General features: G+C 43.9%; 1 protein-coding gene across 1 annotated transcript in view; it reads left to right on the top strand.

The window, feature by feature from the left end:
* The first annotated feature begins 13,531 nt into the window (after positions 1 to 13,531).
* The window catches only part of plxna1b (plexin A1b), a 144,684-nt gene continuing 135,455 nt past the window's right edge, over positions 13,532 to 22,760 (top strand). The window contains exon 1 of the mRNA XM_070902736.1: positions 13,532 to 14,713. Within this exon, the coding sequence (XP_070758837.1) occupies positions 13,532 to 14,713 (1,182 nt within the window). The remainder of the gene's footprint in view (positions 14,714 to 22,760) is intronic.

Below are 22,760 nucleotides of genomic sequence, written 5' to 3'. Positions count from 1 at the left end.
GTCTCTTCATCCGCCTATTTCCTTTTTTTTTCATTCACAGTTATTTCCCTCCCTCTGTCACAAGCTACATTTAGAAACAGGGACGTCCAAGGTAAACATAGACAGACAAACCGTTGGACACCCACTGAATACACACACGCCCTGTTTACACAAGCGCCAGCTTTATTAATTGTGCTGTCTGCCAAGTTGAAAGACAGCCTCGGTAATACGACCTAATGAACGTGTGCTCGAGGTTGCTGTGTGTTTTGTCTTCTGTTGAATCTCCCTGCTCCCTCCCCTTGTCTGCCCTGTGACTGACTCACAATGGCTGAGGTTACTCGTCCTTCTGGACCGACCAGTAGGCCCGGCCCTTCCTTTTGGGAGGACTCCAGGAACAGCCAGGCGCCTCTCAAAAGGCTCTGATCATGAAATGGACGTGTTGGACTGAAGACTGGAATTCTACTTAGACTGAAGTGCCAAAAATCTTTTGGCCTGGGGAGAGAGATTTTTGTCGAAAAGTTGGTAGACTTCTAGTTGGTTCCTCATCAACTGATGGAGACCAAACAATCTTTTATACCTTCAGGAAAACCTTATTTATGCTTCTTCCCACATTCTCACATAACAAATGGTAGATTGACACAATAGTGCACACAATGAATTCCTATTATATTTGCTTATAAAAATAGTTGTACTTCATGCTAGAGAGGTGGGTAGATTGCAAACAGCCCAATTGTTCTTTGTTTTATTAGATAGTAATAACAATACGTAGCAAAAAACGATAGTATTTTCTAAAAGTGCAGCTGTTGTATTACATCTCATACTGCATACTTTTGGATGTATGGATATTCTTCTTAAACAAAGATAATTTATTTTTTCATCAGATCAGCATAAACAAAACAGCTGAAGAGAGAGAGACTGGGAGAGTTGTGAGAAAATTCACACCTAAGAATCATAGTTAAGGTTAAATGTTCACAATAACAAAACTTGTTTATTAAGAAGGTGCCGCTGGCTGGCTTGAAAAACAAAATGTCCTCGAGAGCTGCAGGCAGTGATGTTTGGCGAGTTATAGAGAAGGGAAGTCTCTGAAGCCTGACTCGGTGACCTGAATTTGTCTCTAAATGGAAATAATAATGAAAAAGATGAACTCAAGGCACCTTAAAATCAGTTGTTTCTGTTTCAGCCATTTCAAAATGATTCTCAGCTACTCTTATTTAAAGTCCATGCAGCGACTATTGAAGCACTCGATTAAAACAAAAAAAAAAGTGGAATCCTTGTGGAAGTTGTAGTGCGGCAGCATAAAGAGTATTGTTTTGAAGTACTTAGTCTAAGTTGAAGTGGTGTTGGGTGTAGTTATGTGACAGGCACTCAGTTGCCCACTAGCTGAGAGAAAAAAGTTTCCCTTTTAGCTAAACATGCACAGACTGCTCTCCTCTTATCTCTCTCCATTCCCCCTCGTTCCGCCTCGCCAGCTATCTGAAAAGGTATCGTCAACTCCTCTCATCTCACCCCTCTATCTCTCCCTCTTTTCTCTCCATTTCCATCCCCTCGCCTTTTCACCTGCACCATTTTCTCTCTCGTGTCTCCTCATCTCCCGCCCGATTATTACACCTTTTCTCACTCCATCTCCCTCTTCTAGTTATATTTTTTCATTCTCTTCTCCAGCTCACTATCTAATTCAGATTTTACACTGAGAATATTTTAGTCGTTAATCATTTGAATGTAGTCTCTTATATAGTTAAAGAGAGGAGACCATGTAACCTCAAAATTGTCTATACTGTTAGTGTCATAGTTACTGCTAACTGTTTGCGAATGAGGTTTTGACATGAGGTCACACACACACACACACACACACCCACATGTACACACCAGCCTTCGTCTCCGTCTCTGTCCCCGCCTCTATAGTGAAGCAGTGATGCATGCAGCGCTGTGTGTCGCGCTTCACCAGGAATACAGTATGTGCTGATGATCTGGGACAAGACAGGAAATCGTCTGAGCTCACAAACCCCTATTCTCTTCCTACTGAGCACCATGCATGGGTGTGCACGCACACACACACACACACTGTCTGTTGGCTTGAATTTACTGGCTTAAAACTGGGCTCCTGAGCTAAAACAGTCGGGCGAGATGAGCCTCCTTTGTTTCCGCTCCACAACGGCGCGACTGAAGATAATTGTCGTTGGCCTCACATGACTCAGATGTACCAGTGCCATTTAGACAAAATGAATGGTCCTGTCCCACTGAGTTCCTGGACATGGCAGTATCTTTGTTTAGTGTGTATGCTGTTACGGATCTTCCTGTATATGAGTTTGACCTCATGTGTTGGCCAGTATTTCTTGATTTTCATGCAGAACAAAAGCTTATGATAGCTCTTTTCTTTGGATTGAATCATCCAGTAAACTATAAATCAGCTTTTTTCCCCCCAACTAACCTGCATTAAATGTCTGTGCCCTTTTAGTATCCACAACATCGTACATGGATTATCACATGGTTTTTCAAAGGTTTCCCTGTTAAGGAATTGAACCCACATTCTCCCAAGCAGCAACATCTGCATCAACCCTGACGTCCTGTGACCCATCCAAATCGGCTAAACGCCATGTGACACAAGCCACACGCCTGTCTTAAAGCATTAAAGCATAGATTAAAGCCATGCGGTCATAGCCAATGATATGGTTACTAATACTCCTCAACAGCACACATCCGGAAACCAGTATGGGCCTTAATGGACAAAGATGGATAAGGATGCTGTCCGAGTCAATAGTGAACCAGCCCAGATACACTGTGTGTAGTCGTTTGTGTGAATCTGTCGGTGTGCAGATGAGGGCTTTTGCTTGTGTGCGGTCGTTACAACAAAGCAGGACATTTATTTGTGTTCATTTGTACAGGATGACGTAAGGAAAAAGGAGAGCAGATGGTCAGTTGTCTGTCTGTTTCAATAAACTTAATAAGCGGAGACCTTATCTAGTGTGACGGGGCATAGAAGAATTCACAGCTGAGAAGATACGAGCTAGTCTTGGACTTGTGTCAAGTCTTTGAAGTGCTTAGGTTAGATGTCGGCCTCTTTTGGGAAGTAATCTCAATAGTGAAATCAAAAAAGGACTCTGGTTTAGATAGTCTTTATCTAGAGATGCATATTTCCTCACATTCCTCCTTTCAACACAAAGACCAGCAATGCTACAGATATGACAGCCAAGAGCAGGCTGTGCGTCAGACTTTCTTTTTGTTTTTCCATTTCTTCAACTCTGTGGCTCCTCCCAAGACTGAAACTTGCCAGAGATTTATGTCAATTTAGAGTTGATATCAGCAGTTTGAAATATTCTCTCATTAGCTGCTTCTCTTTCTGTTGGTTTATAACTGATACATCCTAACAGGCACTGTCTTCAAGTACTTGCAAACCCAAGGAAAGCTGAGCATTCATCTAGTACTGACAATGTTGGCGGTCCACATAAGCTTACTCTGGAAACATTAAGTCCATGAAGGGGCGGCTACCTTTATGGAGCCATTAAAACAAAAGGAGACAGTGATTCTTTTTAATACCTTTCTCCTTGAAGCGACTCCTCCTCCACCCACTTCCACCATCGACAGCACTGTCCTCAAATCCTTAGAGAGAGGATTTATAATGGCACGCCTGATTTTTACAACAATCAACACTCCCTGGCAAGTTTTTATTATGAAGCGCTGCAGCACAAGCCCACTCGAGCACTCTGGGTGTCAAGGGTCAATCAAGCTTATAAATGGAGAAAGCAGAAGGAGGGAGTTACAGTCGAGGACAGTGGTGTTTGGTAATAAGCTGTTTTGGGCAGAGCAGGCTGCATTCCATTATAGTGAACTCAGCAGGGAGAGCATAAGCAGCGCTATGGAGGAATGCTCCGGTTTTGTTTTAACAGAAAGGGCTCAGGACAGTCTATTCATGGATGGATGTAATAAATGAACCATGTTTTTCAGTTAGTCAGTCTTCGACCACAATATGTTGTATATACTGTACAAAGACAATATGTTTTGGTTAGTCTTTAATTATGTCCCCAATTGACCATTTACTCTCTTGACTCCGTCCACTGACTGAACCCGTCCTCACCTGCGGTTTCATGACTTCAACACCTGTACAACCAGCTTGGAAAGCTCAAACCACAACCTGATAGGTGGTGTGAATGACTGTTTGAAAACCACAAAGTTGTTTGTGGTTGACCTTCATTGTGACTGGCATTGCTCAGTGTTGGTTCAAGTCACAGGGTGGCATGTTGATGCACGCTGGGTTTGTGATTAGCAATAACAAAGGTCGGCACCATTCACACTCAATGGGGTAGTTTCCTTAAATATCTACGCAGGTGCAGTTTTGTTTGGTAATTTTAGATTTTTGTTGGTCAAGGAATGCAGTCTGAGCGGATGGAACAACAGGATGTGCACCAGATCCCTCACCATCACATTGCAGGTACAGAGTTGATATGTTAAAGGACCTGTGTTGCTTTTTGGGCTGCTCCTGGTCAAATTACAGGATACATCAATCATCAGGAAATATCAGTCTGGGCCCGGCTCTGCCTCTATTCTGGCTGAGGTTCTTTCAAATCTCAATTTGTTCATTATCTTATTATATGACCAACAAACTGTTGGCTGTTGTGCCCACTGAGACACACAGATCGCTCAACACCAATAAAGCTGTGGTTGATTTGAAACTTGCTCAAGATAGGAAAGTCATCACAGCAAACTTACTTGCCATTATTCTTTTGTCAAAAATTACATCCCCATTGCATGGTAAGGCAGTAGGTGCATTCAGGTACTACTCGGACGTCAGAACTTTGAGCGTTGGTTGCAAAATAGCATTGTATTCTTGAGGTGTGTTGACATAAAACTGCACCTTGTAACAGTAGACTAAGCAAATGTGGATGCCATAAAAAGATAATATGAATTTGGTGCTCTGTATTGAAATACAGTTTGGCAGCTCACCTTCAAAGTGAGCCTACGTAATATGGCCAATATGTGGCCACTGCAGCCACGTGGTTATTATAGGATAATGATCAATACTATCTAAAGTTTTCTAACATTAGCTAGCATTTTCCACCATGAGCTACTGGTAATACCAGACCAAGTAAGGCTTTAGTGGCAAAACCCCTGAGTGTATTTAACTGAACAAGAATGTGTTTTGTTGGCTATGAATTCAACTTTTCAGTTGTGAGAGGAGGAATGTGTTATTCCTTTTTACAAAGTTACATTGCCTTGCTTTAAGTGTTGGATGTTGGAGACAATGTAATACATAATGGTATGAAGAAAAGGTAACATAAGAGAATGTAGTAAATGGGCTAAAACATGCATAAATCTGGGTGTAGTTCTTATGTGTGCAGGAGTTAGTGCTGGTTAATTTCATTCTCAAATGTGAAGTTTAATCCTGCCTATCAAGACATGGGGATACGACGTATCTCTATATTGAGGACGAGTTCAAGTTAAGTTAACCATCCGCTGTTGCATGTCATCACCTCCTCTGATTGTTCTACCTTACTGTTCTCGTAAAGCCCTGTCAAACAGAAACAGCATTAGCTTTATGCTACAGACAATAGCATAGGCTCAGCGTGACTTTGCTGCAGTGAGCCAGTGGTGAAATATTGAACTAACCTCACGATTGCAGCGTTACTGTGTGACTCATATCAGACATTGTGGCCTTGACCTACATATCGCCTACCTCTCCCACCTTCACACACTGCCACACACTGCCACACACACACACACACACAGGATTTGTCATGGAAAGAAAGACCCAGTCGCACAAACACAGTCGAGAGATTAAGAGTAAACCACTAATCTGACTGTGCCTGCATCAATGTGTTTGTGTGCTTCTTTTTGAAATGTGGGCAGGTTTTATGCGATGGCTGGTTCAACCTTGTTTTGTTCTGTCTTAGCATTTGGAATGAAGGCCTTTGTTTTTCCAGGAATTTCACCCCTGAGAGAAGAAACAGGGAGGAGAAAATGTGTTCCCGTGCTCATGTTTAATTTGTTGTGATCGTCATAAATGTGATGTTTGAGCGGTTTGTGTTTCGTTTTGGCTCCTGCGCCGCTGTGAGTCATAAAAGGTGGAGAACATGACAGAGGAGATGCAGAGGCAGATGTGAGCTGTTTTGCAAAACTGAGACAAAGAAATAGGGTGAGGGCGAGAGGATTCGAAGGAGAAGACTGAGGTAGATATGAAGATGGAGACGAACACAGTCTGTCTGCTCCTCATGTGCTATTGTAGCGACAAGGGCTGCATGCCTGGGAGACACCCTGGGGCGCTCAACCCTGTGTTCACCAGCCAAATCAGACACAGTGTTCATAAACTGTTCAGAGCTCTGAGATGATGCAGTTCACTATCCAACAACCTCAAGCTGCTCAGACAGCGTTCAAAACACAATGGCTGTTTCACTCTCTTTGCTTGAAACAGAATGCTAGCATAATGCTAGCTTTGTAGGGAGAGATGAGGTTTGACGGGTGAGGTGGGGCACACGCACACACACACACACACACACACACACACACACACACACACACACACACACACACCTGTCACATAGATTACCGTACACACACAAATATACATGGTATGTGTCTATTTGATGAGGTGATGAATTCCTCATGGAGGTTGGTCCACAGCACACTCCCTCTGCATTCCAGCTGGGAGCAGACGAAGTGTAAGATTGCCAGCAGTCCGATTCAGAAAGGTTGCAGGCGCTGTGTGTGTGCGTGTGTGTGTCGGGGGGGGGGGGGTTCATGCTCTTATGGCCTTATCTTAAACACACACAGTAGCTGATGACCCCCTTCAACCTTTGTGTCATATACGACAAATGCAAGCAGGGCAGGGACAACTGTACACTGTACTGTAACCTGCACAGGCGCTATTGCACACATGACCATCCACTACACTCACGCACAAACACATTACCACATACTTGTACACCACTGTGTGTCTGAAGTAACGTCTGCCGGTGTACAATCCCATTTACCTCTGAAAACACAAGAGTGTGTGTGTGTTGATCATCGCAGGGAACGAGGAGAGGAAGAATTTGTGTGATGTACTGCCCACAGTCTGTCTACTGTCTCGGAGTGGCAGCTGTCACATACACACACACACACACACACACACACACACACACACACACACACACACACACGTCTGTTATCCACATTGGGTGTCACAGAAGCAGTTGTCCTTGCACTTATTGCCGCCCCGGACCTTGAATGTGTGAGTAGATTGTCTGGCAGTTTCTACCCTCGTCCTTGTGCAGGCTACTGATTCAAAGCCTGGGAAACAAAAAGAGGAGGACAGTGGAAATAAGTGACATCAGTCAGATTATTACAGATTAACAGGCTGACAAAAAAACACTGTGGTGTAAAGTCTTTAAGTCTGTTTTTCATGTTTTTAATGATTGTTTATTATTATGTGTTTTATGACCCTGTGGCTCATGATACTTTCTCAAAAACACATTTTATAATCTTCAGATGATTCCACGAAGCAAAACTGAGCAGCTTGTAAAGCGACTGCTGTAAAGAATTTATTCTTGGCTAACGCACATAAGCTAAACTAATATAGAACGAACCGAGGACCGTGCTTGAGGCCAGTGTTTCCACTCTGTAGTATTTTCTCGACTCCTTCACGTCAAGGGTAGCCGCTAGACAGGTCTGGATCAGGTTTTATCACTCCAGCCGGGCTGATGGCTTGAAAGTCAGCCCAGCAAGGTGCTTTAAAGACAGGGGGCTCAATTTGTTCTAGTGCCTGACTTCCTAACACACACACACACACACACACACACACGCAGTACTTTTGTACTTTGGAACAAGGCACTTGTTTTGGCAGGCCACCTGCCACAGAGAGAGAAAGGGCACGGGTGCTTGTCCTCCACTAAACTGATTTACGTTGGCACTAAAACAGAACTCATAACGGCTTTTTATATGCCTTCAGACTCGCCAGTCAGCTTGTTCCCCCAGCCAAGGCAGGAAGGAAATGATACAAGATACCACAATATACAATGCTGCTTTGTTGTGCGACCCCTTGAAAATTGGTCTTGCCTCCTCTGAAATTTGTCTTGGCTCGGTGGATGACTTGAATGTGATATAGGGACAGTTGGTTTTGGCACTTAAAAAGTGCTAGCTCATATTTGAGATATTCTTTCCTCATCACTAAATGCCTTTTTGTCACTTTTTTTCTTGCTAATAAAGTAAAGATATGAAGTAATGGCAGAAAAATGAATATCAGATCTTAGGTTGACTAGTTTCTGGTTATATTGCCCCCAAGGGCACTCTAGATATGCTATCCATTTTCAGTTATTAACACGTATTCTGCTGTCATTCAGCTGATATTGAAAAAGAAGGACCTTTATGAACAAATTTCCATGGACGGTGACAGATGGGCTGAGATATTTTTTTATTATATTCCAGTGAGTTATTGCAATATTGTTGACATTCTCCGATAATCCTCAGCAGACAGAGTAATTGCGTTGTTGCTGTGTTGAGATTTGAGTTTTTGGTGGTCTGTTTCAGCTTTAGTGTGGGTTAAATTGGTGCCCCCCCCCCAGCCCTCTCAGCCCCCAAGACAGCCTCTTATTGGGACATATGTCAGACTGGTGGGCTAAGCAGGCTGTAAATGACTAGTCTGCACCATGCCTACCTGTAGTATGTGTGTGTCTGAGCACAGGCCTGAGTGTGTATTTGCTCCAAGCACCAAAATAGGTTTGAGAGCAATCCACATCCTCTCTACTCTGTAATAACTTCAGTCAGATGTCTTGTGTGTTTGTGTTGTCTGTCCAGGGATGGCCACCCATTCCTCTGTCAATCCATCCATCCGTCAGTGTGGCGGGGGGATGGTAATCCATTCTTCCCATATGCAGATAGTGGCTGTGAGATTAGGCAGACCCTGGGAGAGGATTAAGGCTTCAGGGCTTGGCTCCCCTTCTTCTTACCTCCTCTCTAACCATCCAACCCCCTCTACCACCACCACCCCACCGCCCGTTTCCAGCCTCCTCCTCGTGTTGTTCAATCCTTTATCCACCCCTCACCCATCTCCCTTTCCTCCCCTGGGCAAATCTCCAATCTCTGGAGTGTGTTGGCTGCTGAGTGAAGAGGTGGAGGGCAGATTAAGATAGAGACCCATTAGGTTTTTGTACATGTGAGTTTTGATTTGCATGCGCATAACATATTCTTTATTTTTCTGCGTTTGTGTGTATATAAGTACCATTTGTGCATAAAGGGGAGGATATGCAGTTGGTGTGTGTGTGTGTGTGGGTTTAAGTGTGTTTCTTTTAAACCATATTGCTTTCAGTCACCTGCTCGATTATTCTATGGTTGAGTTACAATAATTGACTTTGTGCATATATGAGAGTGTGTGCGTCTTGAGAATTTGCATTAATATTCAGAGCCTCTCCCTCATCCTCACACACATCCATCTCCGTTACTGTCTTTTCTTTCTTTCTTAAACTCTCAATTCCACCCTTTCACCTCTTCCTCTCATCCTAGATGTGACCCACATGTTGTGATGCAGTGCAGAGGGCAGAGAATTTTGTCTGAGTGCTGCTCTTCTTCCTTCCTCCTGCTCATCATCATCCCTCTCTCGCCACCTTCTCCTCCTCTTTCTCCCCTCCAGTGGCGAGTGCTGTAATTGATATGCCACCAGCAATAAATCAGCACAGCTCTAGGGCTGAGCAGCAGCCATTATCTGAATGGACAGGTTTAGCTGCTTTGGAGAAGAGGGTGAGAGAGGGAGAGTTGATCTAGTTCAGCTCGGAAGAGTCACCAACCAATAGCTCACCACTTCACCAGCCTCCTCACAACGTATATGAGAACTCACCACCACCATCTCTTCTCAGATTCCCGCCACAGTTAAACCAAATAAACAAAATGAAGTAAAGCTGTGGAAGGACCCCTCCTCTCTAAGCTTTTTCCTCTTTGTTATGTCTTCTACACCCCTTTCAATCCCTCATTTGAATTCCTAATGTCCATAGGGACACAGTACAGTCCTGTCAATTGATAGGGCGTCCTGATATCAAATCCAATCAATTTGGCCCCTTACAGCCCGTCCACTCTAATGCCTTTTCCTGATGCAATAACGTCCTCGGCTCCCCCCGATGTGGTGGCTGCCCATTCCCAAAGCCACAGACACGCTCCAGCCCAAAATGATTGACATGTTTTTCCTTGATGGTGCCAGATATGACTTGCGACCTTGTTCCAGCGCTCTTCCCACCATTTCACTTTAGCTTTGAAGGAAATTGAAATTGAAGAGGAACATTTGAGAAAAAAGAGAAATGTGTATAAGAAACTGAGTGATTGACTGTATCCTCAACAGTTGGAAGTGGAGGGATTGAGAAAGAGGTAGTTGTGAAGACATTATTAGTGTGATTCTTTTATCCATCCTTTTTCCACTCCTGTTAGTTTTGAAGTTTATAACACACACGAGTTATCCAACTCTATGATATAGTGTGTGCTGTGATGTCATTGTCTTATTACCTGGATAGATAACAAGCAGCTGGAGTCCACCAGATGCAATTTGTTGTGCGATTCACACTCTCTCTTACATCAAGCCCTGGCTAGCCTAAATGAAGAGGAATTACTTCTGGGACGTTTTTTTTTTCCACGTTCTCTCTCGTTCTTTATCAGGCTCGTCATTTTCTCGCTCACTCACTCTGCCTCATTGTATCTCTCCCTCACTTGAAAATGACAAAGGAAAAATGAGTCAGCCAGCCTCCCTATTTGCAGCCTCGCTTTAAATTGACATCTGCTCTCGTCGCGCGGCGCGACTGTACTGTTGAGCAAGAAATTAGTTTTTTTTATAGGCTGGCTCGTCACTTTATTGCGGCTGCTTATGTCGAAGAGGCTGCGATGTGCGTCGAGTCGTTTTAATCTTGCAGAGTGGAGAGCGGGGGTATATCTGATGAGTGCAGCTCAGGCCCTTCTGTCTGCAGTTACTGCGCCGAGGTGCCTCAATCCATGGGGCTCCCCTGGTGTTTGATTCAGGCACAGGTAGAGCTCTGATTAAAATGCAGCAGAAGCGCTGCTTTTTGTTTGGCTCCCGCTGCGCCTCACTCGCCCTTCTGCTCCCCTCTCTCTCTCTCTGTGTCTCCTCTCTGTCTCTTACTTTCTCTTTCTTCTTTTCTTGCTCTGCTTCTCTTTCTCACCTTGTTTTTTTCTCTCTCTCCTATACATTTGTCTTCCCCCCTGGCCTTTCATTTGTGGAAATTGGATGACACCACCTCTCCCTGAACCTGGCTAGCTTTGTCTCAGCTGAGCTATGGTTTGCTATTCCACTGCTATTTCTCTTCTCTCTCACACTCTTTGCAGCAAGAGTGACTAAAATTGATGTGCAATTCAATGACTCCTCTTACTGAGGTGTTTTTAATTCTTTCAATACTTGCAAAAGTGCATTTTCTTTCCCTTTTCACTTTATTTACACCCACTCTGTCTCTCACACATACTGGCCTCTCAAGAACAGCTGTATAAAACAAAAAAGAAACACATTTTGAAACACACCCATTCACACTCCCTGAACTGTATGTCAGTGATTGGTGATTGTGAGACATTACTCCTGCCTCTCCTCTCTCCGTCTTCCTTTTGATTTTCCTCTTCCTTCCTCATGTTTTTTCCTCCCTCATCTTCCCTTCCCCCTCTTCCTACCCTCCTCATCTCTGTGTAGTGTCTCTCATCTTTTCCGATTTGGTGTGGTCATAAAACACCCTTCGTGCAGACACTTTGATAGTCAAGGTGAAATTGAAGCGTGGGGTCCCTGGGAGAGTTGCGTCCTGTTTTGCATAATCAGCATTTACAGGAGAACTAATGTCCCGGTATTGCAGGAACATGATTGGCCTGTCAAGTAGCAGCACGTTGCCCGGCAAACCCCTGCTCCTCATCATCATTGCATTGTTGTTGGAGGACACCCAAAGGAGCAAATACTCTCCCCTTTGACTCCTCCTCCTCCCTGTCCTTTACCTGTAAAACCTCCATCCTATAAATAGTCTCACTCCTGTCCTCTGTTGTCTGCATCCCCGGTTGTTAAGGGATACCAGCTGTGGGGTATAGTGTGTGCTGTGTGAAATATATTTGTGTATTCATGAAAAGCTCATAAATGAAAGTAGATCAAAGTAAATGTGTATTTTCCAAGCCCCCTCTCTTCATCTATCAGACTTTGCTGAAAGTGAGGAAGTATGCACTGAAATGTGGGCAGTGTTGGGCTACGCTCAGACTAAGAGGAAGCATTTAATACTAATGTGGCAACAATAATTTTAGCCCTCGTATCGACTATTCCAAGGTAAACGGTAGAATTGAGCCATCCATGTTACAAGGTATTTTATCTGGTGTCTTTGTGAGAATGTATTTGGTTTTCCAATGCAGTACATTGCTGGACGATGCTGCATTGTGTTGCTGCTGAAGTAGAACCAGGTTCTACTGTTTTTACCAGAGCATACACCAGGCAGTGGCAGTTATTGCACCATGGCAGTGGTCTTTTTCAAAGGGATGATGAAGCTGTCTTTTTTGATGCAGTGCAATTGTGTGTCTGAACATGGCTTTAATCACACAGGTAACTGAATAGCAAGAGACGGGCTGGTTTTGAGTATTTTTGCGTGTCTGCAGGATTAGCTGCGGAGTGTTGAGAGATAAGGACCCTTCAAAAACCATCAGTGAATGGTTGTAAGGAATTGTGCTGTGTATGCAGCATACATCTCAGTCAAGAGTTTTTATATTTTTCTCCACTTAAGTTATATTTGTCCCAATATATACAGTATATATTGTAATCGTAGCTCCCTTAGGGAAGGCGGTATGTGTTGGGCAAACTGCTGTGCTGCCACGAGAACCTGATGCCTGGATACAGTTGCCAGAATTGCAGGCGTAATTACAATAAGGGGTTACAGTGTGTTGACACTGTGGAAACCATGACAGGAAAGCCTTCGAGCAGACCTGGCTATAAATTGCCTGCTGTCAATGTAAAGGTGCCCACTGGCACTTTTTCAAACGTACGTCTCCTCCAAAGCCACCATGGTAAAGTTGGAAGTTATGAAATATTAAAGAGTTCAATGTTGTGAGTCTATAAGTCATTCCAGCAACACTTTCATTATGTGTACAGAGCCTTTAATAATCAGCCCATGCCTCCCCTGCTATCTTCAGTCATAATTAAATGCCGACACACATTTGCCTTCCGGCCTTGATTTGATATCATTTATTTATCACAGGGGCAAATGTCAGCTTGATTTTTTTTTTTCTAATTTTGGCTGTGCAATGTGTGAGCCTTCAAGGCCTCTCTGCCTGCTTGATGCATAATCAATAGGAAATGTTTCTTGGACACTCACCGTGTTTTTTCTTTCTGCCTTCCAGGGCTCCCACCTCGTGCCTCTGTGGATGATGTTCCTGATGACGGCTTGCAACGCTGAAAACAGGACAGCGGATCAATAGGAGTTTTGTTCCCCCTCCCTTCATCCTTCTCTCTCTCTATCCCTCAAACTGTCAGAAGAAGAAACGAAAGAGAATCCTGACTTGGTACCAGAGCCTGTACCCCTCGTCCTTCTCTCTTTCTCCTTCCCCATCCCCCTAAGCCTTGCCTCTAGACAGCCCAGACATGTGTCCCCTAGCTCGGTCAGCGGCTTCCCCTGGCCAGGGGAACTTTTTTCTCCTCTTGGGGCTTGTGCTTATCTTGAGCTCATCCTTCTCTGGAGGCCAACCTCCGCCCTTCAAACGATTTGCCCCTGCTGTGTGGGGGCTTACACATCTGGCCATCCACAACAAAACAGGAGAAGTCTATGTGGGAGCTGTCAACTGGATTTTCAAACTGTCTAGCAACCTGACCAAACTGCGCAGCCACATGACTGGCCCAGTGGTGGACAATGAGAAGTGCTACCCTCCCCCAAGTGTCCAGTCCTGCCCTCATGACCTGGCCCAGACCCCCAATGTGAACAAGCTTCTTCTCATAGACTATGCACAGAACCGCCTCATTGCCTGTGGCAGCACTTCACAGGGGATCTGCCAGTTCCTACGTCTGGACGACCTCTTTAAGCTCGGAGAGCCCCATCACCGCAAGGAGCACTACCTCTCCAGTGTGGCAGAGTCGGGTACCATGTCCGGGGTCATCATAAGCTCCCCCCACAGTACGACCAGTAAGCTATTCATCGGAACCCCCATTGACGGCAAGTCTGAGTACTTCCCTACCTTGTCCAGCCGCAAGCTGATGGAGAATGAAGAAAACGCAGACATGTTCAGCTTCGTCTATCAGGATGAGTTTGTCTCTTCTCAGCTGAAGATCCCCTCGGACACTTTGTCCAAGTTCCCTGCTTTCGACATCTATTATGTTTACAGCTTCAGCAGTGAGCAGTTTGTCTATTATCTAACAATGCAGCTGGATACCCAATTGACGTCACCTGATGCCAGCGGAGAGCAATTCTTCACCTCCAAAATTGTTCGCCTCTGCGTGGACGACCCCAAGTTTTACTCCTATGTCGAGTTCCCCATCGGCTGCACTAAAGATGGGGTAGAGTACCGCCTGGTGCAGGACGCCTTCTTGGCTCGGCCAGGCCGGCAGCTGGCCAACTCTCTGGGGATCTCTGAGAATGAAGACATCCTCTTCACAGTCTTCTCTCAGGGTCAAAAGAATCGGGCCAAACCACCCAAAGAGTCAGCATTGTGCCTGTTCACCCTGAGGAGGATAAAAGAGAAGATCAAAGAAAGAATTCAGTCCTGCTACAAGGGAGATGGTAAACTCTCCTTACCCTGGCTGCTCAACAAGGAGCTCGCCTGCATCAACTCGGTAAGCTCAAACCTGTTCTTTGTGCTTTTTGAGTTCTGTTGAGTTTCTTCGCAGCCTTTTTCCTTTGAATGCACTTATCGGACAAGGCACACATTGTGTTTTCATGGTAAAATGTAGCATTAATTACCATTAATTGGACCTTTAGGAACCAGTCTTGTGGGAAAGTATAACACCATTTTAGCAAATGTGCACTGCTTTTGGATGCAGCCTTTTCTCAAGAATGTTACTGAAAATATTCTTGCTAGCATACATGAGCATACACACATACAATAGCACTACTCCTCATAAGGACCGCTCCTACAGGCCTGCAGTGATTAACAGTATAAAGAGTGAAAAGCTCTTTTTTTCCTCTTTTTCTTTTTTCTGCTGTCTTCTATTTCACTTTTTTTTCTTGCCCATTTTCTTTCTCCCCACAACCTCTTGGTGCTTTGATTTAGTCAGACAGGGGACATCATTAGCCCAGTCCCCTGGATTTGTGAAATGTCACTCAGGAGTAACACTCACACACACTCACATACACACACATACGCACACTTTTTTACTAACTGATCCACGGTGCATGGCCCTGCATACATTACAGAGGACACCTCTCACACTGGAGACTTAAACACTACACAACAGCACACAGACTAGTTATATCTCTATAGTGAACATACATACCTACTTGCATCCTTTATTTTCTCTGACCTTCATACCTTCCCCCTTGCTTGCTCACTCTCTTCAGCCTGCATCCCCCTCAATCCTTTTATACCTTTGTTCCATCTATTTAGTGCGCCTCATTCTCAGTTGACCACCTGTCTCAGCGACCGCATCTTCCATCCTGCGTGCTCTTTAAATTCACTCATCCATCCCCTCCATCTTGCCCTCTTAAGATAGCTTTATTGAAAGACCTGTTTTTAAAGCTTTTTCTTTAAATGTCAGTGCACACAGTTTTTACCGGCAGGTGTCTTCGTTGCGCTCACACACACACACACAAAGCATTCACCCTGTGTTTCTAATAGAGTGGTATACTTGGTAAGAACAGCACTCTCCGTGTAGGTCTTCATTAGCTTGAGTGCACAGGTGTGTTTTGTGTGTTAGTGTAAGCGGTGTGAATGACCCAGCCGAGTCTTCTTTCACCTCCCTTTCTTCCACTCTTTTGCCACCTTCTGTAGATGGAGCCTCTTTTCTGTTCAGTGGTCGTCTTCGTTCTATTTTGTGCTTTTCTTTCTTAGGGCCCATCACACTGACAATAGCTCTGAGGCAAAAAAGCAGGCATCTCATTTATTTCAATTAGACCTTTGCACTGGTGCAGCAGGAGCTCTTGGTGCAGAGTGATGTGGTACAAAATTGCAGGTTAGTACAGCAAAGAATTTGTCTCAACCTTTTTTATGCAGTGCAGCGCAACTTCATCAGGGAACGCACTGTGCTGGCCAGTCAAATACTGTGTGTGCAAATGCACATGTCAGGTAGATAACTGCATTGTGCTAATATACTGCTTACCTCATCAGCATTTAGCCCGAGGAGAAAATGATTGCTTTCATGATGACTCTCAATAGATGGACTCTGCAACCTTAAAGGAATATAAACCGCCGCGCATTTCAGCTAAAACAGCCTCACCAGTGCAGCCTGTAGACCTTTCTACACGTTGTAGCAGGAAAGGCACAGATGTAACCGATGACATTAAAGAGGGCTGTAAGTGTCCCAGATCAGACTTGTGCACAATATCATGATGACACAGCAGCCCCCATCCCATTCTGCCAGTCAAGCCTGTTACCATGGTTACTGTAGTTTTGATAAGGATTGCATTCACTTACAATTGATCACCACACCAGTATATCCTCTCAAAAAACTGTTACCAATAATGATGTAACAGCCTCAGAGATAAGCTGATTGGCTGACCCCGCCAGCCTAGCTGCTGTCATGGGGTTAGGTCAGGTTAATGACGCCACGTTGGCCTTAAGCAGCGACCTAATGTCAGCTGCCCACCGCTGACCTTAACCTTAGCCAGTGATCCGAAGGACCTCAAATCTGACCTCAGATGAGTGCCTGATATCATTTTTCAGTGTGGGAACTGGTGCTGTGCAACATAACTAAACATAACAAGCACAGATGAATGGTTTCAAATTGTTTTTTCTTTTGCCAGTTGCCTCCATCAGTCAGAATCTGAAGATAATCAGGGATCCAAATGTTGTCACTTTAGCTTAACTATTACATAGACTAATAAATGTACCAATATGAAAAGATGTAGTGTATTGTTTCATGAGGAAAAAACATTCTCCGTCATTCTCAGGTTATACTTGCCAGCTAACAGTCTTCCACTGTCGGCTACTATTGGATTATAAGTAAAGGACAAACCTAACAGGAAGTCATTTCCTTATCCCCATTTCTCCAGCTGATCCAGGAATATAAACTGGCAATCTCCGACTCCAAAGCTTTATATCGTTTAAGCTACTGGTGTTTGGCGTTGAACACCACCCACCAGATTTTCCCAGCCACTCCAGCATACCTCAGCTGCATGTGACTGAGCAGTGTGGGAAAGGCTGTGTGATGGTGAATACGTTTAGGTTGACCCTGCCATGGAGTGGTGGAGAGGGCAAGGTGGGGGGGTGGCGGTGGTGGAGGGGTGGAGGCCTGGACAGCTGTTAGCCACACAGCCATGATGGATGGCCAGGCGCTCTGTCAGCTCCCTGTGTATAGTTCATATTAGTACTGGATCATAATTTCTCGCCTCTGGCCATCATTAGGATGATATGTTTATGGGCACAGTGAGATGGTGGCTGTTTTTCTGTAAACACAAATGTTTGGGCAATCCAGAAGCAGCTCTGTTATAAAAATATGTTTGTGTACACACACATACTGTTCATCACCTCAGCCCCGTTACCTGGCTATATCTGTCTGCTGTGTGTATGTGTTTGTGTGCGTGTGTACGTCCATGTGTTTGTTTGTGTGTCTTTGTTTTGTCCCTGAGCTTTATTAGTGAACCCCTGACCTTCTCTCCGGTTTGAGAGTGGATCAATACAAACCATTTCCACACAGAGAGAGAGAGAGAGAGAGAGAGAGAGAGAGAGTGTGAGAGGAGAGAGTTGCTAAGTTAGTGTTGCATGAGATGGAGATGAATTCAAAAAACAGGTGAGAGAGTGTAGTGAGAAGGGGGGGGGGGGGGGGTTCAGGAAGTAAATGAGAGACATGGCTGCCAGAACCAGAGAGAGAAAGAAAGAGGTGCAGGACGTGGGTGGGTGCAAAAAAAGAGTGAACAAGAGGGAGTCGGAGAGAGAGGAAGAGTTAGACGCCAAAGCAACGTACAGGAGAGATTAAGGGAATTCGAAGGATGGTGTTGAGGAGATGAGAGAGACAGAGTGAGTGTGAAAATAACAGAGCGAGCCAAAGAAGAGGCTTGAAGGGAAAAGGAAGGGATTGAGAAAGAAAGCACAAAAAAGGAGGAAAAAAGCTGCAGTGTTGTCCAGAAGGCAGTTCCTCAAACCTGATGTTTAGCATTGACTGCAGACATTGCTATTTAAAAGTGACCAAGACTAGATTTGTGGGTTGAGGCATTTTGAACCTGTGACCTGCCCAGGTCGCTGTGGAAATGCACAACTCTCTACTGTAGGCATGCACAACTGATGCTGCATTCTGAAAAAATCAACCAAAACCGCAAGCTGCAGGCTAGATGAAGAATGGAGATATGTTCTGTTACTGTTAATGTCCATCAATATCAGTCATGAGAAGTTTGACATGGAGCCATGTTTTGTGCTGCAGTCACGGCTGGCTGGCTAACTTCAGATGTGACGTCGATGTTTTTTCCTTTTTGAGACTTGACTAAAGAAGTCTGATGCCAATCTGTGTAGATAACAAAAAAAGTGTGCAGGGATGTAATGGCAGAATGAGACGAGAGCAGTGGTTTTAATAAGAGGGGACTCAGCGGAGAAAGAGAAAGACTGGCATGAAGGGAGAGACGGAGAGAAGGAAAAACAGCCAATGGAGAGAGCAGCAAGCCTTTTACAGCCAAGGTGTGCTCGAAGGAGAGGCAGTGATTCACCGACGGAGAGAAGAGGAGGGCGAGAGGAAGAGTGATAGCCCCAGAAATCTTTTCGCTGCCACTGCCAAGAACAGCGGGAGAAAAGGGCGGATGACAGAAAGAGGGGAGAGAGATAGAGGGAGGAGAGGAGAGTGTGATTGAATGCTGGCTGCTGCACAAATAATATCGTGTCCGTCACCTGGCCACCACACTGTCCTCTTCAGCAGCCTGCCTCTCTGTCATGTCAGCTCTTTGTGTGTGTGTGTGTGTGTGTGTGTGTGTGTGTGTGTGTGTGTGTGTGTGTGTGTTGTGGCTCGTCTGACAGTGTGTGTACGTTCAGGAGTAGGTGCGAATAATGACAAGGACTCAGGAACACAACAAAACTCCTTGTTGTGGTGTGTGTGTTTCTGAAATATATAGAGAAAGTCAGGGAACCTCTTTGCTAAGGGGTCACTTTGCAGAATATATATCTTCTTACTCACTAAATCATCACATTAAAATGGTGATTTCTAGCTGTTTTTTTCCACAGCAGGCAAAACATTAAACGAGCCAGCAGTCACCTTTTAGGTTATTAGAATTTACTCATTTAGTAATAGAAACTCATCGAAAAGTCATAGCATTTAACACAAGGGCAGCAGAGGGAACCATGATCATATTAGCACTTTCTAATCGGCATCACTTTTATATGGAGCCTGGTCCATTTCCAATGTAAACCATACATACTTTGAGTGAACACAAATAAATGAATATTAGCTAGAGGGTGACATTTTTTGGCATGCCCTTTATGTTCTGCTGTTTGTCAAAACTGCATTTGAAATTGCATATTTAGTTCATGCTGAGTATGAAGACAAATCCTGCCTAAACCTTCCTGCAACCTTCAGTTTCAGCGACATAACAGTTTTCCACGGAAATTAAACAAAGCGCATTTGAAGCCAGCTGTCATGCAGGCTGTATTTTCTTAGGGCCATGACGCTGTTAAACATACTATTGTTGGCTTCATTGTATATAAGCTTACTTTAACTAATAATCTCGAAAATAGAAATATTGGTTTTGGCCTAAAATCGTCACATATTAAGTCTTGAATTACTTAAATTGGGACAACAGAAACAAAAAACTTGTCTTGGACATTCCTTTCCCTCATTGAAAGCACCATTGGTACTTTTCTCTACATGAGGCTCATATCTGACCCAAAGACTATTCAACATGTCAAGCGGCTTTCTCTCGATCACCAGATGGATGGTGAGGTTTTGATCTTTGTCACAAACCAATTCATCAATCAATCTGACAATCAGTCATAAAATGAAACGTATTCATTTTTTTGATGATGCATAGGCCAGCTGTCGCATGGCCGTCAGTGTCAGAGGTGAGATTTGACGCTAAACCTGAAATCGATATTGAATTGATCACTTGTGCGTCACAGCTTGTTAGTGATGGTGCTCATTCCTGTGGTATTTTTGCACCGCGTCCACAGGACATTACTTGTGAGGCAGTGTGGGTAGTGCTGTGACGTGTTTTTCCTTATGATATGTTTTCACGTGTGACCACCCCCCCCCTATTTTTTATAGTTAATTCAGATTTTATTCATAGTTGGGGCAATTATTAACTTTGGTCAAACATAAAGACTGCTGGAGCTCTAAGTTATCAGTGTAGTGTGAGTGCGAGTGTGTGTTTGGTTTAGCTACTGAGAAGAGCACGTTTATCAGAGGCAAGTAAAGTCTTGTGGTGAGCTGCACCCTGGAGACTGATCTCAGCCGTATAGCAGATGCAAATGTTATAACTGATCCTTTTACCTGTGGCTGATAAGAACACACGCTATAAAGAAGATTATACTGACTCACTGAATTGGATGCAATATAGCACACAATAAGTTCTCTGTAAGATCCTGTATTCCCTCTTAGATTTAGTTATCTGTTTTTTTGTTTAAGTTTTGTAAAGCTGTAATATTTATTTGGGACTTGTTAGACAAAAATTGATACTGCAATGTCAGGTTTTCTCTCTGCTGTTATATTCTGCACGTCCTGAGCCCACATTAAGAAAACCAAGCAGATTTTCATTACGTCGCTGCAGAAAAGACAAAGTGGAATTGGCCAGCTCCTAACCTTATTAAATCCGTCATTATGAATATCATCTAATGAACGTTACTCACTTGTGGTCTTTGTAAAACGCCAGTCCTGTTTCTGCAGACCTAATCTAAAAGGATGTGCCGGCAAATGCGTTTAAGTAATTACACCTTATTAATTGAGCCGGAGTTGATGAGCAGAGTTAATTGACAGTCTAAATGAGTCGAGCTGGGAGACGCCGATTGGGCGGGTTGTCTTAAACGTTATTGGTACTAATGGGTCATGTTTTGGTTAATATTTGGTGATTTGATTTGAAATTAGGAATGAGTTCATTTGTATACAGGATAGACTTTCAATTGCACCATAGTGGTGTGTGTGTGTGTGTGTGTGTGTGTGTGTGTGAGCTAACAATGTCATACCCACTCAGCGCTCAAGTGTCGCTCTCATCCCATTATTAAAGGACAATAGAAAACCTTTTGGAAAAGACCCCATGCAGACTGTGTGTGAGCTGCTTAATTCCTCCCTCCCTCTCTTTTTTCTGACCTCTCTCTCTCTCTCTCTCTCTCTCTCTCTCTCTGAGGAGTGTTTAGCTCAACAAATCCCCATCTCTAGCACCACTCTAATGATACTAATTGTCAGTGTAATTATGTATTGATCTGTACTGTGTGTGGTGCGTTGCATACATCATTATCTGGAGTAATCAGAAAATGTGGGGCAGGGGGTTGTGCCTGTGTTGTGCATGCTAATAGTCTGTATGTGTGTTTCTACGTTTGCGTAAAGTTTTTATTTCTTTTAGATGCCCCAGTCAGCTTCACTGTCTGCTTCCCATGTCGATGAGCTGAATGTACACAGTCAGCACAGGCCAACTTTTCATCATCTACCAGTTATACATGAGGTTTTTCTGTGTTTTATGATTTTTTAAGAACAACATTTGGATGCTTCCCAGTATAACCAGTAGGGCATTTGTGGATCAGTTTAGTTAAAGAGTAAGTAAGGATCCTTTTTAAACAGGAAACCTTGATGTCCAAATGCGTCCAAAATTTGTTGTTTCTTGCTGCAAGACGACACTGTTGATCACAGTTTGCAATAAACAAAATCCGCTTGCCATTAGTACAGCTCAGATAATACTTTATCAAATAGACCTTTAGAAAACAAATAGAGAAAATGCAAATGAGCTGAGTTTTGTCTTACCGATTTTTTTCAAAGCTTTTTTTGACCAAAGACAAATTCCTGATATTTATTTGAAAATGAATATAAACATGGTGACCCCCAAACAGGTCTATATCTCTAAAATGTAATTCTATTCATATGCAAATACCAATTGATGACTTTTAGACAAACTGGCTGAAATGTTGGATTTCTGTTTCTTACGCTGAATTTTATGACTTGACCTTACATTAAGTCACATTAATCATATACTTCCCTACTGTGGCTTAATCTGCCTTGGATTCAGTTACAGGGAGCATTTGAATTTCTCTAAGTATCTTTTGCCGTTTGAAACCTTTAAATCTGCTGAGCCACTCTTCCTCCGCTGGTCACTGAGCAGCTCCATCACAGCAGTCGGAGGTTAAGTACTTTGCTTAAGGGCACCTGTGGTGGTTGATAATGGAGAGAGGAAGTATGTTACTCATTCACTTTCCGCACCCACATGTCCCAGCTGGTGTGGGGATTTGAACTGATGATCTTTTGATCACGAGCACTCTTCTCGTCTGCCTGGGAGCTTACACTAGCACCGGTTTGTTTTCAAGAGACTGTGCGCTCCTTTGTGGGCATTGACGGGTATATGTCTTCCTGTACGTACTCCATACAGTATATATTACTTCTCCTATGTCGCTACCATTCAGTTGGATTGCGGTCTAAACATGTGGTGACAGCTTGTGGAGGCAGCTCTCTGAATAGGTGCCAACTCCTTGAGGTTTCGCTGTCTGCCTGGGGTGCACTCAACATAGAAATTACTACCCTGCAACCCATGAATATGGAATTGGTGCAG

The sequence above is a fragment of the Enoplosus armatus genome, chromosome 3 (genome assembly GCF_043641665.1).
Source record: "Enoplosus armatus isolate fEnoArm2 chromosome 3, fEnoArm2.hap1, whole genome shotgun sequence".
Classification (NCBI taxonomy): Eukaryota; Metazoa; Chordata; class Actinopteri; order Centrarchiformes; family Enoplosidae; genus Enoplosus; species Enoplosus armatus.
Note: the sequence above shows the minus strand (reverse complement) of the source record. Positions and strands in the feature narration are given on the sequence as shown.